The sequence below is a fragment of the Candoia aspera genome, chromosome 16 (assembly GCF_035149785.1).
Source record: "Candoia aspera isolate rCanAsp1 chromosome 16, rCanAsp1.hap2, whole genome shotgun sequence".
NCBI lineage: Eukaryota > Metazoa > Chordata > Lepidosauria > Squamata > Boidae > Candoia > Candoia aspera.
Window position 1 is genome coordinate 734,164 of NC_086168.1, and position 18,251 is coordinate 752,414.

At 54.3% G+C, this 18,251-nt stretch overlaps 1 protein-coding gene across 3 annotated transcripts in view; it reads left to right on the forward strand.

Moving 5' to 3' along the window:
- The window catches only part of RXRA (retinoid X receptor alpha), a 105,701-nt gene extending 91,539 nt beyond the window's left edge, over positions 1-14,162 (forward strand). For all 3 annotated transcript variants that reach the window (XM_063316004.1, XM_063316003.1, XM_063316005.1), the window contains 6 exons: positions 4,049-4,218; positions 5,385-5,514; positions 9,352-9,484; positions 9,717-9,808; positions 11,691-11,796; positions 13,612-14,162. In XM_063316004.1, the coding sequence (XP_063172074.1) occupies positions 4,049-4,218; positions 5,385-5,514; positions 9,352-9,484; positions 9,717-9,808; positions 11,691-11,796; positions 13,612-13,759 (779 nt within the window). In that variant the 3' untranslated portion in view covers positions 13,760-14,162. The remainder of the gene's footprint in view (positions 1-4,048; positions 4,219-5,384; positions 5,515-9,351; positions 9,485-9,716; positions 9,809-11,690; positions 11,797-13,611) is intronic.
- The last annotated feature ends 4,089 nt before the right edge of the window (positions 14,163-18,251 follow it).

Below are 18,251 nucleotides of genomic sequence, written 5' to 3' on the forward strand. Positions count from 1 at the left end.
GAGGAATTGGGCTCCTGGGGAAGAACAGGCTGCAGCATAATGTGGCTGATTTTCCTTCACTAGAAGTGTAGCTGGCCATCTGTCAGAGATGGCCTAGGCATTCCTGCCTCAGCAGGGGTTGGGCTAGGTGACCTCTAGGGCCCCTTTAAGCTAAGATTCGTAAGGGAAAGGAGAGGAGAAGCCAGTCTCGCTGCCATAGCCCTCAAAGCCCTTGGGGAAGGCCCCAGTTCCAGCTCCTGGGAGGCTGCGATGGAGAAAGGTCGCGATGCTGGGGGTCTCCCGTCATGGAGATGGTGGGACACAGGGGGAGCCTCACGCACTGTGCAGGCATCTCTGATTGCAAGGCTGACCCGCCTGGCCAGATCCTGGGCATTGCCAGGCAGGCTCTCACAGGTGGCGGGCATGTGGGCCACGGGGTGACCCACGCCAAAGGGGCTGGCAGCAGTGACCTCAGGCAGCAGTTTCCCAATGATGGCGGTGGATGTGAAGCTCTGGACTGGGGTTGAGTCTACTTTGCACTTCAGTGGTGAGCGTCATGAAGAGAATCGGTCCCTCAAAGGAAGCCGCGTGCCCCTCCGAAGGGTGAACTAGGAATGGGGGGCACCGAGAAAGTCATTGGCTGCTGTAGAAGAGCGGGCAGGTTTGGGCAAAGCCCCCGGGGTCGCTGCCCTCAAAGGGAATGAATGGCTAACCTAAGGGAAGGCGGGGTGCTCCTCTGTATTGCCCTTTGCAGTTTCAAGCAAGGAGGGGCCTGACCTCCGGCCCCCAACCGTCCCCTTGGCCACTCCTATCACCATCCTTGCCGGCCAGATGTCTGTTGTCTGATGGGCAGCTGCTGTCCTTGGCCCCCTGTCCTTGTATCGTGGATGACCTTCCCAGGGTTAGGGTGACATGTATAGATGTGACAGCAAATGTGTCAAAAGATATCGAAATAGCCTTCATTAAATGGCTTGGTACAAGGGAAACGTATCTTGGTCAACTGCAACCTTAACGTAATTTGGGGTGGGGGCAGAATCAGGGTGGACGAGGATAAAGCAAAGAACGGCGGCTTCCTGTTCTGGCTGGTTAACAGAGAGAAGGGGGGTCCGTCTGAAAGCAAGCTGTGTTTCTATTGCATCGGTGGTGTAACTAGACTCCGTGCGACTTGGGAGTTGGCCCTCCCCTGAGTTCTTGGGGAGCCATTGACCAAATCAGGAAGGGGCTGATTTCCTTGAAAGGAAGTTTGATGGGTTAGTTAATTTCTCCTCTAATTACAAACTATTCAAACCGCTTTCACAGGGCGTTTGCCAGCTACCTACTAAACAACCAAGGTCGGCAAGTCTCTAGAATTGTAGCCATATTTTGTACCATTCCTATGACTATTAGCAGTTTTTGGAGCTGATTGTTTCCCCGGTGTATCTAGAGCAGGGATGAATAGGTGTTATTGGCTGCTGTGTAATGTGCTGTTCAACTTCCGTGTGTTTGGTCTATGACCGTGTATTTCAATGAACTACACTGAGGGGCGAGAATGCAGAGCGCAGCCAGGGCAAAGGTTGCACAGCTTGCCTTCTGCCTTCACCGTGTCTCCAAGGAGAGGGTCGGTGGGTGTTTCCTCCAGCATCAGAAGCAAACACACTAATTCCACATGGAACCTACCACAGTTTCACACTGTTCTGAAAAGCTATCAGACTGTGGTTCTGGGGGCTCAGCATGGGCAGGGTCAAAAAGCACAGTCCTGCTCTTCCCACAGCGTGCCTCAGTTTAATGCAGTGGCCTGACTTCCCAACATACTGGACAAAATCAGAGTTCCCCGAAGCAGAGAACCACTGGTGCCGTGGCCCAGCAGGGGCAGCTCCCTGCCCCTCAGGGTAACTCTCCTACAACTCTGGGTGTTCGTGCCATTCTGCAAAATGGGAGGGCAGCCTCTGGGGCTTGCAGGCTGTGCTTTGTCCCTCTGTCCTGCCTGGGGGCCACGAGGGTTTGGCCAGGATTATTTTATTTTATTTACTATCCTGCCTTCATTATTTTTATAAGTAACTCAAGGCAGCTAACATACCACATACTCCTTCCTCCTCTCTTTTCCCCACAACAGCAACCCTGTGAGGTGAGTTGGGCTGAGAGAGAGAGGGACTGGCCCAAGGTCACCCAGCCGGCTCTCATGCCTAAGGCGGGACTAGAACTCTCCTACCACACCTGATTGGCTCTTGGGCTGAGAGAGAGGGACTGGCCCAAGGTCACCCAGCTGGCTCTCATGCCTAAGGCGGGACTAGAACTCTCCTACCACACCTGATTGGCTCTTGGGCTGAGAGAGGGACTGGACCAAGGGCACCCAGCCGGCTCTCATGCCTCAGGCGGGACTAGAACTCTCCTACCACACCTGATTGGCTCTTGGGCTGAGAGAGAGGGACTGGCCCAAGGTCACCCAGCCGGCTCTCATGCCTAAGGCGGGACTAGAACTCTCCTACCACACCTGATTGGCTCTTGGGCTGAGAGAGGGACTGGACCAAGGGCACCCAGCCGGCTCTCATGCCTCAGGCGGGACTAGAACTCTCCTACCACACCTGATTGGCTCTTGGGCTGAGAGAGAGGGACTGGCCCAAGGTCACCCAGCCGGCTCTCATGCCTAAGGCGGGACTAGAACTCTCCTACCACACCTGATTGGCTCTTGGGCTGAGAGAGGGACTGGCCCAAGGTCACCCAGCCGGCTCTCATGCCTAAGGCGGGACTAGAACTCTCCTACCACACCTGATTGGCTCTTGGGCTGAGAGAGAGGGACTGGCCCAAGGTCACCCAGCCAGCTCTCATGCCTAAGGCGGGACTAGAACTCTCCTACCACACCTGATTGGCTCTTGGGCTGAGAGAGAGGGACTGGCCCAAGGTCACCCAGCCTGCTCTCATGCCTAAGGCGGGACTAGAACTCTCCTACCACACCTGATTGGCTCTTGGGCTGAGAGAGAGGGACTGGCCCAAGGTCACCCAGCCTGCTCTCATGCCTAAGGCGGGACTAGAACTCTCCTACCACACCTGATTGGCTCTTGGGCTGAGAGAGAGGGACTGGCCCAAGGTCACCCAGCCGGCTCTCATGCCTAAGGCGGGACTAGAACTCTCCTACCACACCTGATTGGCTCTTGGGCTGAGAGAGAGGGACTGGCCCAAAGTCACCCAGCTGGCTCTCATGCCTAAGGCGGGACTAGAACTCTCCTACCGCGCCTGATTGGCTCTTGGGCTGAGAGAGAGGGACTGGCCCAAGGTCACCCAGCTGGCTTTCATGCCTCAGGCGGGACTAGAACTCACAGCCTCCTGGTTTCTAGCCCGCTGCCTTAACCACTAGACCAAACAGCATGCATTTTCCAGCCCAGCTTAATTGTGCACGGAGGGAGCGTCTGGGTGAAATGGGCATGTTAAGCCTTGCAGACTGCCCCTTAAAACCACAAAATAGTGGGAAAAGTCAGCTCAGTTTGGGCTGGCAAACTGTTCCTTAATTTTATTTTTATTAATTTATTCTTCAAATTTCTATCACCACCCATCTCTCCCGAAAAGGGGACTCTGTCCCCTGTCCTGAAAAGGGGACACCACCCCTATAAACCTCAAGACAACCATTATTTATCCCTTTCCATCGCTCCGCCCCCAACGTAAAGAAGAGTACAGGTAGTCCTCGTTTAGTGACTGCCTCATTTAGCAATCATTTGCAGTTATGATAGTGATGAAGAAGTAACTTTACAACCAATCCTCGCATTTACGACCTTTGCAAGCCTGTAAAGCTGACTTTACAGGAAAGCTGAAGTAAGGAAAGGAAAGCATAAGATCATAAGCACAGTCGCAGTTTCACTTACTGACTGCTTCACTTAATGACTGAGTTGCTGGTCCCAGTTGTGGTCACTAAATGAGGACTAGCTGGACAGTAAATTAATTGCCAGAATTGCCTCTGGAAGTTGCAGCTGGGATGCTGGGGGTGCTGCACACACCCACAGACCACAAGTTTCCCACTTCATTTCCAAGCCTACCTGCCATGAAAGCTTTAGGCATCCAAAGGTCACAGGTTGACACCCATCCACTTTGGCATTTCCAGCTGTCCAGGAGGAGCGGCAACGAGGCAAAGACCGCAACGAGAACGAGGTTGAGTCCACCAGCAATGCCAATGAGGACATGCCGGTGGAGAAGATCCTAGAAGCTGAACTGGCTGTGGAACCCAAGACAGAGACCTACATTGAAGCTAACATGGGCCTGACCCCAAATTCGGTAAGGAGACAGTCCCATCTCTTCTCTGTTAAGGCCTGCAGAGGTGATTTCCTAAAACCAGGATGGGCCAGATTATGGGATGGGAGGCAACACCTTGGGCCCTTCCCCAGATGACTCTAGAGGCATGGGTCACTGGCCTAGTAGGGCTGGCTGAGCGAGAGACAACAGATGTTGGGCTCAGGTTAGAGAAGCTGGAGGATGGTGGCGCTGAAGTCCACCCATCTGGAGAGTACCAGGACGGGAAGAGGCACAGCAGGGCAAGGGCTCCCTTGGCCACCTCCTCTGCCCCCTCCGATGGCATTACCTAGTTTGTCTGGAAGATTAGCCACCTGCCACCCATGCTCTTGGCAACCTAGCTGGAGAGTCTGGCCTTTGACCACTCAGTTTGACTGGTTAGCTAAGATAGGGGGCTGCCTTCAGGAAGAGCCCCTTTGCGAGGGGAGTCGGGAGCCTCTGGGTTGGGGAATTTCTGTGCAGCTTCCAGCTGGTGGAAGGAGCAGAGGGAGGGCAGGGATGTGGGGACTGCAGCTGCGGGGATCCAGGCAGCCACCCCAAGTCTCTCTGCGGCAGCTCCACTGAGAATAAGAGGCGTGAGGTCTCGGTGTCCCTCTCTGCTCCAGGACCACCGGCGGCTTGGCGCGCCGATGGGAGGGCAAGGGATCGAGTGGGCTTGGGGTAAGAGGGAATCTGCGAGCCCAGTGCCCTGTTTGCAGTATTTGTGCTGCTGGGAGATCTCCTGCCAGGGCCTGGGTGCCACAGCCTTCGATCCCAGGGCTCACCGAAGGAAGCTCCTTTGGGGCAGAGACCCTTCTCTGTAAGGGGCTGCACATCCTTCTCACCCTCCTTTTCCTCTGTCTTCTCCTGCCTTCTCCTAGTCTGTGGCCCCTGTGAGTTGGGTGCAGCACCTCAGACACAGACCCTGGTCACCTTGGGCATTTGTCTGGCTTCAAAGCAGCAGCTTCAGGCTCCTCGGCTCAAAGGGAGCCCCTGGGCCTGCCTCTTGCTCTCTGCATGGGAATGATGGCTGCCCCCCTGGAGGGAGGTGGGCAAAGGAGGTTGCAAGGGGGCTAGCCTTGCCTTTGGGCTAAGGAGGGGGGCCTGTAGGGGATGGGGAGAGCAGCCAGGGCCTTGGCCCCTCTAACCGCCAGGGTCTCTTCTCTTGGCAGCCCAATGACCCGGTCACCAACATTTGCCAAGCGGCAGACAAGCAGCTGTTCACGCTGGTGGAGTGGGCCAAGAGGATTCCCCATTTCTCTGAGCTCCCACTGGACGACCAGGTTATCCTGCTCCGAGCTGGTGAGTGGGGAGCCAGGCCCAGGGCTCCAGCAGAGCTTGGTTGCGGCCGTTTGCTGGGAGTGCAGAGCCGAGCAGCCCAACATGTCTCTGGACAGCAGGTGCTGGGCGTGGAAGGGGGATGCGGCAGAGTGGAACCGTCCAGGCTCTGCATCCAGAGGTCTTTTCAAGGGCCCTGCCACATTCCAGAAGGTGGAGTGGGAGGAGGGAAGGGGAATCGAGGCTAGGTTCCCCTGGGCCCCCTTCGCTTCTCTGGAGCCAAAGACTGCCACCTGGATTGAGTGAGGAGGGGCAGGCCTTCCCAGGCAGCCTGGCCCTAATCTCCTCTGGGCAGCTGAGAGGGAGACGGCCTGCCCCCACCCCCCAAGGCTTTTAGGGTTCCCGTTCCCTCTCGGGCTCAGGGTGTTTTTGCTCCTGAGCCCCTGTGGAAAATGAACTGGGTGGCATTCAGGCCCATGAGCTGCTTCCCCTGCTTTGCCCAGCATTTTCAACAGCTGAAGGGGGCACCCAAGAGAGAGTGGGCTCACTCACTCTTGCTCCAGAGGGCAGGGCCAGAACCTGGGTTCAAAGTACAGCAAGGGAGTCTAACCTCAGGAGGAGCTTCCTGACAGTAACAGCTGTCAGCCAATGGAACAGTTGCTACCTAAGAAAGAAATCCTTCTTTGCTAGACAGAGGCTGGGTGTCATCTGCCTGCAGTGCTCTACTGGGTCCTGCACTGAGCAGGAGGTAGGATTAGATGGCCTCTAAGGTCCCTCCCACTGACAACAAAGGTCCACATAGTTAAAGCAATGGTGTTCCCTGTAGTAACATATGGCTGCAAGAGCTGGACCATAAGGAAGGCTGAGAGAAGGAAGATAGATGCTTTTGAACTGTGGTGTTGGAGGAAAATTCTGAGAGTGCCTTGGACTGCAAGAAGATCAAACCAGTCCATCCTCCAGGAAATAAAGCCAGACTGCTCACTTGAGGGAATGATATTAAAGGCAAAACTGAAATACTTTGGCCACATAATGAGAAGACAGGACACCCTGGAGAAGATGCTGATGCTAGGGAGAGTGGAAGGCAAAAGGAAGAGGGGCCGACCAAGGGCAAGGTGGATGGATGATATTCTAGAGGTGACGGACTCGTCCCTGGGGGAGCTGGGGTTGTTGATGACCGACAGGAAGCTCTGGCGTGGGCTGGTCCATGAAGTCACGAAGAGTCGGAAGCGACTAAACAAATAAACAACAACAAGGTCCCTCCCAGCTCCGTGGTTCTGCTCACCCCCTGCCTGCAGAGCAGCAAAGCCTGGGCACTCCAGTCCTGCAAGCCAAGGAGGACGTACTCTTTGTGACCGAGGCAACGGAGGGATGGCGGCGAGGGAGGCCAGTGTTCAGCTCCCTTGGGGTGCCATGGCCACAAGGAGAGCAGGTTAAAGTTAGGATTGCTTCCAAAGGTTTGCCCAGATTGTGTGAATTCCAAACAATCTGGCCAATGAAACCAAAAGTCCAGGAGTCCCCTATTGTTTCAAATGGTTTCTGAGGGCCTCAGAATAGCTTGCAGTTCCATAAAGCCTCTGCCATTCCTTCTTGTGCCTGCCAGCCTGCCTGCCTGCCTGCCTGCCTCCCTCCCTCCCTCCCTCCCTCCTTCTCATGAGTCAAAGAAGCCCTGATCGATGTAGGGCTGTCTGGGATCCCAGTCCTTGTTGTCTCCATATGCCAAGGCTGGACCAGAGCAGGTGCCTCCAGGGAGTCTGCCCGGAGGACATGAGGGCCCCAGCACTATTTCTGTTCCCCCCTCCTGTCCTGATGCAAGGAATCTTCAGCAGGGATTGGCCTGATGCCTTCTGGAAACAGTCTGAGTTGGGGATTGCCTAGTTTCCAGTCCCAAAATTAAACCACGTAGTCTACGAAGAAGCATCTCCTCTGCTTGCCATAATTTAAGCTCTAGCCTTTTGGGGGAAGGTGCTTCCTCCCACTTGATCCAGCCAGGCCTCCACTGATCCCCCTCAGTTCACCTCTTCCTTTACCCTCCTGGGTTATAAATCCCCTTCCCACAAAAGATGACTTTCTTCCCATCCCTTTCTCTGTACCCCTTTCAGACCTTTTGAGAAACACACCAACAGTCATATCCAAATGAAATTTACTTCACATTCTGTCTTCAGGGGAATTCTGGAGTAAGATTTAGAACCTGAGAATTCTGAGAGGGTAGCAGTCAGGATGGAGCAAGTGAGAGAAAATAATAGTGGTAGTTAATAGTAGCAGCAGTAGCAAGGAGGAGGAGGGGGAGATCATCCAGCTCTGCTTAGGGAGAATGGCCTTCTGCCTGGGAATATGGGGAGACTGAGCAGCCTTCCGAGATGCGCCCTGGGAATGCTCAGGGTCCTGAAATGGCTAGAAGGAGCTGCGGGCTGAGCCTCCCAACTACTTCTCAACGGGTCCCTGGAGTATCCTGGCAAGGAGGCCTCAGTTCATACCTCTGGAGGTCATTCTGAGAGTTCAAAGCACTTGTCGGCAACAACCACGGAAGCCTGTCCCAGAATAGGTTTATTACTCTTGAAGGGCTGTTTATTTCCTCTGCGCATATAATTGGTGCTGAGGTTGAAAGACACAGATCCGAAGACATCCTTTAGACTCAGACCGTAGGGAGAAACTTGCTGTGGGAAATGAGAAGAGCTAGAACCGAGTTGGCTGCGGGAGATGGGAGGGAAGAGCCCGGTTGCATGAGAGAGCCTGTGTGGACAGGGAAGCCCCCCAGGTCAAGGCTTGGGTGATCTGGAAAGCAGGCCTGAGCCCTGGCCGTCTTGGCACCCACGGCTGGCCTCTCCCTGGAAGTCAGAGCGAGAGCCTTTGCCCATGTCGCTGGCTTCCACCCACTTGCTTATCACAGTTCTGGCTGCTAACTGGGCTGGGAAACGGCCCGCAGTTGCTGCATCCACACAGCCAGAATTGCTGGTATGGAAACCTCAGGCAAGCTGGGACTCAGGAGAGGGACCTCAGATGGGCACATCCCCAGCTGGGGAGCCTTTTGAAGACTTTGCAGCAGCAGCTGAGAGAGCCCTCCCCCAATTTTCCCACTGTTTGGTGGCTGCCCCCAAAGCCTCCATTCCCAGAAAGCCACATTGGTTAGGGTGGACCCACCCCAGCATCCCTTTGAAAACAGCCATGCTCAAATGCAGGAGGGTTTAGCACAAAGAATCTCTGATTTACTGAGCCCCTTTCAGTGGGGAGCCCTGCTTCCCACTATGGAAAAGGGGAGGGCGGCATCTTTGGGGTCCTGACCTGGCTCTTTCGGTCTCCCAGACTTTCTGAGCATTTAACTATGTATTCACTCTTAGTACTTTTTCCCACTTACTTGATCTCATGGAAGAATTCATTTGTTATTTAATTTCACTCCGTGAAGTGCCAAGATGGGGCGTGGTGGCTCAGCGGTTAAGACGCCAGGCTTGTCAACCAGAAGGTTGCAGAGTCAGTGGTTTGAGACCCGAGCAGTGCATGATGGAGTGAGCTCCCACACTCGCCCCAGCTCTTGCCAACCTAGCAATTGAAAGCGTGCAAAAGCGAGTAGATAAATAGGTGCCACTTCGGTGGGAGGGTAACAGCATTCCGTGACTGTCATGCTGGCCACATGACTGCGGAAGTGTCCTTAGACAACGCTGGCCCTTTGGCCATGAAACGGAGATGAGCACCGCCCCCAGTGTGTCCTTAGGCACGACTAAATGGGAACCTTTGCCTTTACCCTACAGTGCCAAGTTAATTAATTTTTGAGGCATCTAACCCTGAAATGAAGCTCTGGGGTGCGACGATCCTCCTCTTGCAAGGCTTTGGCCGACTTCTCCCCACCTCCCACTTGGCTTTCCCCAGGTTGGAACGAATTGCTGATCGCCTCCTTCTCCCACCGATCCATCGCAGTGAAAGATGGGATCCTCCTCGCGACAGGCCTCCATGTCCACAGGAACAGCGCCCACAGCGCAGGGGTCGGGGCCATCTTTGACAGGTGAGGAGGAGGCCTTGCCTGTTTCCCTCTCGCGCCTGGAAGCCCCAGCCTGGCTCATGGTTGTGAAGAGCGGCACAAGCTCCCGCCCTTGCGGTCTCAGAGGCTTCCTTAAACGCTGAAGCTGCTAACAGCCACCGTGCAAACGGTTTTAAATCAGGGAAACTTACGTTGGGTTAAAACTAAAGCCTGCTTACACAAGGTTCCTTTTGTTCTTGTGGCTGTGCACATGCAGGGTATTGACAGAACTTGTGTCAAAGATGCGAGACATGCAGATGGACAAGACGGAGCTTGGGTGCCTGCGGGCCATCGTCCTCTTCAACCCAGGTAACTTCGCCCTCTCCTCCTCTAGAGAGGAAGGGGAGGTTGGGCGAGGCCAAACAGAGGGAAGGCCTTCCCTTTGGCAGTCAGCTCCCTCCGTCCTCATGAAGCTGATCTCTGAGCATGGAGAACTTTGCAAGCCCTTGAAATGGTAGCTGGGCATCTTCCACCAGTCAGGACAGGCTTTCCTTGCTCAAAATGTTTGCATCCAGCCTTTCTACCTGGAGGGAGGTGGCTGAAAGGAAATGAGCATTCATGCATGATAAGACCTAAGCGATTCTTTTCAAAGGCGGCCTGGTGGCCCCACATCTTCAAGGTGGATAAAGGCAAGGTGAGAATGTTTCGGGTTGCCCCCGCCTCTGTAGGCTTTGCGTTCCCTAAATCACCTAAGCAGGGATAAGGGTTAGAGTTTTTAATTTTTTCAAAAGGTTTAAATTGTAAGGTGTTTGTGTTTCTGGGGGCGGCATTCTTGAAGTGACTTCATCTGTAAATAAACTCTGGCAAGGTCATTCCTTTGAAAGACTGATGGGCCTACTCAAGTTGGCCAAAGGCAGGCTAAGCCACCATTGTCTCTTGACTCATTAAAGTGGAAAGAATAGAAATAGACATCTTTCAAAGCATCAACATTTTTAAGAGATGTGAACAACTTTCCTATTGGAAATATTCCTCAATCTTGCAGATGCTTACCTTGGTCCTAAAGAGATTAATGTCGGCAAGTTATGTATGCTGTTACTAGCAATTGCAGTAGAACCAGCATCTAGGTCTTGATGAGGAACAACTGCAGGAGCTGAGCAGCTGTAACTTTGCAGAGTGAAGACAGGGCGAAGGGATAGAATTCTTCCAGTGTCTGAAGGGATGTCACATGGAAGGAGGTCCAGATTTCTCTGTCATTCCCAAGGGCAGGACACAGAACACTGGATTTAGATTACAGGGAGGTGAACTCCAGCTGGAAAGTTTCCTAAAGGTAAGAGCAGTTGGACAGTGGAACCAGTAACCTAGAGAAGTGATGGACTCCCCCCCCACAAGATAGTTTCAAGCTGAGTCTGGACAGCCATCTGCTGGGGGTGCTCTAACTGGGATTCCTTTCGTGATGGCTTCTCGATCTGCAGTTCAGCTTTGGAAGTCTAAAGAGGCTTATGGAACATCTGTGGAAGAGGGGTGTTCCACATCACTGTGGCTGATGGCGCCAGAATCCCACACTTGGGGCACTGGTGTAGCGCTTTCCCTCGGCTTCAAGGCTGGATGCACTTATCGCTTGAACTCCGTGCCTGCTCTTCTCGTCGTGGGTTCGGCTCCAAAGAGTGGGAAGCCTTCTGGGCTTTCCCAGAGAGGTGCCGTCAAGCGTGCTAAGACCAGTCGACTTACCGAAACACAGGTCATTGCTGCAGGAGACCTGCAGAAGAACTATTTCAGCAGACAGCCCCATAGTATGTTCAGCTTCTTGGATCCTCTTAAGCTTTTGGGGAAAATCTTTCTGGATGCTATTTAGGAGGAAACCTTTTTGTGAGATGAGAGTGTCACGTTAGATAAATCAAAAGGGGTAAATAAAACATTGAAATGTATTCAGAGTAATTAGATTTGTCAGGTTATGAAATCCTGACAAATCAAGGAGCAATGTGATGAGGAATGGACTGATGTAGAACCAAATCCCATCAAGAGCATTTTGACGTTCTTTGGTGCAATCCTGGGCTGGCTTTCATGTCAAGTTCCTACTCACAGAACTGTCTTGGACAGCATAAAATTGGGGCTGCTCTCATCTCCAAGCACAATGCAGAATTGCTCCTGACAGCCTTCGGTTCCCCTTGCCAGAAAGCCTGCTGTACTCTTCTAATGTTCCTTGGGAGGGGTTGAAAGATCTCCAGCCTTCAGGGCCTTCCTTCTCTTGCAGACTCAAAGGGGCTTTCTAACCCTGCTGAAGTCGAAGCTCTGCGCGAAAAGGTCTACGCGTCACTTGAGGCCTACTGCAAACAGAAGTACCCCGAGCAGCCCGGGAGGTGAGTCGCTGCGCTGAAGGCAGGGGCTGCCCTCCTCCTCGCACGCGGGGTGGCCTTTCAACCGCCTTCTTGGAAACAGAGAGCAACGTATCCTTGTGAGCTGGAAGACAGCCGGTGCTTTGCCTGAGGCGGCAGCAGCTCCCCAAATCCCCCTCAGGCCGCGCTCTGGCCCACCTCCAGGATCAACCTAGGCAGGGGCGCCGGAATTTCCTGCATCGTGCAAGGCACCACCTTTCGTGGGTGGTCTTGCTTTACCAGAATTCCCCCCAAATTCCCTCTGCGTGCTGAAACTGGAGTCCTGGTAATTAACAGTTGCAGGCTGGACTGGGGCCAGGGTCCCATCGCAGCTCTCAGGGCTGGCTGCTGTTGAGAGCACGATTGACTCCGCTGGCCGAGGGGTTTGCATTCTGAGTCCTCCCGATTTCTCTGTGCATCTTTTGGTCAGGGAGGGAAGACTTCTGTGCACAGCCAGAGAAGGAAACCCCCCACCTCATCCCCCTGCAGCAGAGATCGATGTCCTATTTGGGAACAGCCTCGCTCTGGCATGTCTTGTTCCCTTGGAGCTTTCTTCACAAGGGTGCCAGGACCTGGGAAGAGCGGAGTTCCCCAGAATTTTAACCAGAATGGACCCAACGTGGCTTGCTCTGGGGTGATGGCTGCGAATGGCTGTTCATCTGTGTGCTAAATGACCATCCTGCCTTTGGTAACAAGGCCAGAGGAAAGCATCCAAGCAGCACCATGGAGACGTGGCCATGGGCGCCCCCGCCCCCTTGGCTTCCTGTCATCCTTCAGCCAAATTATTCTTCAAGCTGGTTACTTCATAGTTAAAATGTTTCTGTACATCTGTCATCTGTTTTAGTTTAAACATGAAGCGTTTGGATTATAGGGGAGAAGGAAAAGAGTGGCACGGCTTGATTCATATTTTCCTGGCCATGCTCCTGCCGTACTTGCCAGCTCAGCATCTGAAGGAAATGCAAGTCGGGACGCAGCCCCGCCCCCCGCCCTCGGCAGGCACCCTGGGGAGGCCTCTTGGCCCATCATGGAGGGAGCTTGAAGGGAAGACCAAAAGGGGGCAGGATGAGACTGAGAGCATCAGAGGGGCTGCTGGAAAGTGGATGCAGCCTCTGAGGCGCGCGCGCGCGTGTGTGTGTGTGTGTGTGTGTGTGTGTGTGTGTGTGTGTGTGTGGTGGCATTTCCTGACTCTCAGGAAGCAGCAGCAAGGACTGGAAACTGGAGGCCAAACTTTTTGCAAGGGTTTTCAGTGAAGGGCGCACTGTCTCATGCACACTGGAGTCAGTAGCTTGCACAGCCATTAAAAGACCTTCTCAGACAATATACATGAAACCAAATGCATGGTCTGGACTTGCGCCACATGCCAAGCGCTGCACCCAGGTTCACGAATCAAAGGTCTGTGTACACACACACTGCTCTGCCCAGACCAATCAACCACTTCACGGCTTACCAGGCAGCCCGGTTCATTCCACGTGTTAAAACCAGGGACGGGTTTCCACCATACTCCCAACCACAAGAACACAGCCCCTTTCAGCCTCCTCTGGCTGGATCAGCAACGCAATTAGAAAAAGGTAACTGAGATGCCAGTACAGCTGATTTTAACATTAAAAAACCAGCAATAAAATTAAGAAAACAACCCATTAATTCCCTCTGAAGGTGGGAGGAGGTCCCTTGGCCTTCCCAGCATGTGTGAAAGGGAACTTTTGTGGGAGGCCCTTCAGCAGATCCTCAGCTGGTGTGGAGATGAAAAGTCGCTTTCTGAACTGACTGGAGCTATTTTGATGCGCCCTTCTCCTTTTCTAGGTTCGCCAAGCTGCTGCTTCGCCTCCCTGCCCTTCGGTCCATCGGTCTGAAATGCTTGGAGCACCTCTTTTTCTTCAAACTAATAGGGGACACACCGATTGACACCTTCTTGATGGAGATGCTGGAAGCGCCACACCAGATGACTTAAGGGAGGCTTGGCCACGCCAGCTGTTGTCCTCAGCCCAGCGGGCTGCCTGCCACCAGGACCTCTGCCCTGAGACCTGTCCACCCCCCCCCCTTGGTGCAAGAGACGCTCCCCCTCCCCCCCCGCCCTGCCCCGCTTGGGGTACGGTGGCGTGGCTAACTTGGCCCTTTGCTGCTTCCACAACCACCTTGCACCCGAGGACGACCAGCTTTTGCAGATGGAGAATTGCTCAAACAGCAGCCACTGTCTGCTTGTACTTGGGGCCCTGCCCCCCCAGTTCAGGCTTTGGTTTTTCCCCAGGGTCTGCCTGGGGTGCAGGAGGGTGAATTTACTCCAATTCCCCTGAAGGGTTTCAGGATTTTGTAAAGCCACCTTTAATTAAGAACAAGGGATTGTGGGAAACGAAGCCATGTGTTGCTGGCCAGTGACCTATAGAAGCAGGGAGGGGGGTCACCTCTGCCAGTTTGCCTCCAGAGATGGCATTTCCTGGGCACCAGCTGGTCCCAAGGCTGCTGCTTCAAGTTGGGCAGGCAGGGCTGCAAGCCAGCCTTTGTCTCCCCATTGGCCAACTCTTCTTGCTCATATCAGCCATCCAGTGGGGGGGGGGGGTGGCCTGGGACAAAGTGCTGCTGGATAAAGTACTCCCCCCACCTCCTTGCGCAGAGCAACTCAGGGATCGGGGCGCCTCTGGGAGCCTGCTGCATTCGCATCAGGAGGGGGAGTGGCCTTGGGTTGGCTCGGTGAGTCAGGCCAGGAAAAATTGATTTGGGGCTCATGGGAGTTGCGGGAAAGCTCTGCAATTTGGGGGGTGCTACTTTTCCCAGTCTTGGGCAGCTTCCCTAGCACGATGCTTTGCAAGTTCCAACGTCAGGGTGCCAGAGAGGGGCTCTCGGGGGCAGGAATGCCCTGGCTCACTTTGAGTGTCGGAGAGCCGTGGTGCAGGCACGAAACAGAAGTAGGGCCTTCGGGGCTGGCTGTCGAGGCAGAGCCTGCCCTCACGGGAGCCCCACTGCTTCTGCCAGAGTTGGGACTGGCTGTAGCTGGTGGTCCCACAAGAAGCCCTAAATTGACACATGACGTGCCTGTGTGTGAATCCCTGCTCCTGCCGCGCCTAGAAGAGGGACTTGTGCGGAAAGACAAGCTCCCCATCCTGAAAAAGAACCTTTTGGGAATAAAAGCACGCCTTCCCTTTCAGTTCACCAAAAACAAGCAAGCAAAAAAGCACTAAAAGCTGCTTCATCTAGGGCAGGTTTCGGCACTTTCCAGTTCAAATGTCTGAGGCACGGTCATTTCCTTTCTACCAAACTACCATGTGTTTGCCATCCCCAACACTTCTGTGGGCCCCAGGGTCAGACTTGGGCCCCAGCGGACCCTCTTCAGGCTGAGGCTGTCACTCGAGTGCTGGTTAAGTGGAGCTTCCCTGTGCAGGGACAGTCTAGCCCTGACGCTTCTTTCCAAGACGCACAGAAGCCACAGTTCAGCCTGGGCCTTCTCTAGGTTTTCCAGGAGGCCTTGGCCTGGACATGGATGGAAACAGTAGGACCTCTTACGCTGTGAAGCCCTGGACTACCTACCCCTAAGAGTGAATACAGGCACGCTCCTTGGCACCCAGGGTTCTTTTGTAGATTTCTAACTAAGAAAAGGGAAACTAGAATGTGTCAAAAGTGCCAGCCTGTCCCCCCCCCCCCCCGCACACACACACTAGGCTACTGCGGCATTCTTCAGAGAGACGGGGGGTGGGAGGCTACAACTGGGGGGGGGGGTCTTTGGGATGACCCTTTGTGAGGATCCCAAAGGCTGGGCTGGATAAAGGCAGGGAAGGTTTTGCTTTCCCTTGGCCTGGCACCGTTGAAAACCCCTTTCATTTGCACTTGGGATCCCCTCGCCCAGGCTGCCCTGCCTTGGAGGTGTCCCCCCACCCCCAGGAGCTGAATCTGAGCCCCCCAGGTGCCTCCCTCTGGCGCCTGCAGCTCCCCTGCGGGGTTCCTCTGTTGAAAGGCTGCGAAGGAGTTGATTGGGTAGGAGAAGGTGACTCCCGTCGGTTAGCTGCGCCCAGGTGGGGGGCTCGGGGGCGTCTGGCCTTCGTTGCCATCTGGGGCCGTGAGCGCGCCTCTGGGCTCGGTGGTTCCTCGTCGGTCAAAGCGCTCGAAACGGCGCTGCGTCCTCGGTGGTACTCGTGCGCCGTTTCTGGCCCTTTGGCGGGAGAGAATCACCAAAGTTTGCGCCTTTCGTGGGGATTCCAGGAAAGGAGGCTGGGCGCCCGAAGCAAGGGGCAGTGGGGCCGCCTCGCGCGCCGCTGGAGAACGCCTGGCCCGTTCGCCCAGCAGCGCGCCCGCTTCCTCCCGCGAGCAGCAGCCGAGAAGGGACCCGCTGCTCGGCCTGCGCCTCGCACCTGCTGCCGCAGGGGAGCCGAGGGGCAGAGCGGGCGTCTCTGGGACTCCCGGTGCCTTAGAGCGGGGAGGGGGGCAGGGAAATCCTGAGCCACCTCGCGAGGCTGGTTCCCGATTGTGCCGGTTCCAAAGTCTGCTGCATTTTTTTGCCTGGCCGCTTTCAGTTGGATAACAGAAAATGCTTCACAGGAGAATCGTATTTTGGGACGTCTGGGCGGGGGTGGGGCGGCGTACTTGCTGTCCTTGAGTGCCTGGGTGCCTGTTTCTTACACTGCAATCGTCTATCCCAACTGGGTTCAGTTCAGCGACGGGGCTGCGGAGAAATGGGGGGTTTTCTCTTCATCCTGGAAGTTCATCGCCCCGGCTCCTTCGCGCACCACCGGTGGAGCGTTTGAGGCCAGCGACTGCTCAGCGGCCCGGCCCGGCGCTTTGCTACTCGCAGGAAGCGCCGGGGTTTGCTTCTGCGGGGCGCGGCCGCGTGCTGCGTCCCCGACGCTCGCCGTGGGCTGCGCTCCAATCCGGGTGAGCTGCGGCGGGAGCGTCCGTAGAGGCCCTCTTTCCAGCTGGGGGGAGCGGCGAAGATGGGTGGAGCACGGCTGGGAATCCCTCCTCCCGGGGAGCACCCCCAGGCCCGTGGATTCGCCTGCAGGCTGCAGCATTAACTTGGGCGACCGGTCTGCGTTTCCTTTCCGATTTTGCCGCTTTTCTTCCATCCGCCCCACTCCACACCCCACACACACCCCCATTTGCCACCCTGCCGGGTAGGAGACGATTTCATTTCATTCGTGGCACAGAACGCAGCTGCCTGCGCCATCTCTGTATGCGCTTGAGCCTAGTAGAGCGACACCTGCTTGAAGAGGAAATGCGTGGAATTTTCTAAACTGGGAAAGTCGCGCTGCGATGCGGAGTCAGCCGTGAAAGGGCCGGACCTGCTGAGGGAGGAAGCCGCTCCGCCTCCTTCGGGGATGCAGGCCGAAGCGGAGTCCCAGCGGCGGACCTTCCCTTAGGAGAGCCGTGTGGGGCGGCCCCGGGTGGCTGCAACGTTTCCTCCCGGAGTTTCTGTTCTGGGGCGGGGCGGGGCGGGGCGGGGGGGGCTGGGCAGCTCACGGGGGCCGCCGCCGCCGCCTCCCCCCCCCCGCGCAAGCCGGTCCTTCCGCAGAGTGGCTGGCAGCTGCGGTGGCGCGATGCATTTTAAGTTGACACACGTGTGTGTATACATGTATGTAGTGTAGATATATACACTGTATAAATATCCTCATTCACATATACGTAATATTACGCCCACCTTTAGGGTTGCCTTTGTGCTATTCTTTTTTCAATCTCTCGTCTTTCTTCATATTTTATTTGCTTTATGAAAGCAAGTACTTTGCCTTCCCCCTGAATTGGTGGTAAACAAAACTGGATCTTTGTAACCCGAGAAGAGGGAAACGCTGCATCTATTTTAAGATGCGTGAAGTGGGGGAGAAGCGGGTGGACTGGACGCGGCTTTAGCAATTCCCGACGTTTAGGAAACCCGTGGCCTTCGCTCTGGAGCGGGTAGCTTAAACAATGAAAAAGGATTACGGAAATGATAAAGGAAAAACTTAGAAGGTGAGCAAAATATCTAAGTGTCAATAAAGTTAAATATCTATTTTTGTACAAATGTAATTTTATCCCTTACATATGCTTAGATAATTTTTGTTTGGGGGGAGGGAGACTGCTTTTATAGAATTTGTCCTAAATTAATGTATTCAGCCTTAAACACACCTGTATGAAGCAAAGGACAAGCTTTATATGGTGTTGAAATATCTTTATTCCGAATCTCAGAAATCATTTTTTCAATGAATGGGTTTATATTCTCTTCCCACCGCGAAACACAAAATGCAACCTCTGGCTGCATCCCCTCTGAGCCTCTCCTTTTGCAGATCTACTCTACTGTGAAATCACTACCGTATATTACTGTTCACTAAAAATAAAGTAAAAAAAAAATTAAAAATCTGCTGGAAATGCCAGTATTTTGAAGAAATGTATTAGGATTGTTTAAAAAAAAGTTAAAGAAAATATATGAGCATTTTAAAATTCAATAGAATTCTATTTCTCTTTTGTTTTGCAAGGATATTTTGTAT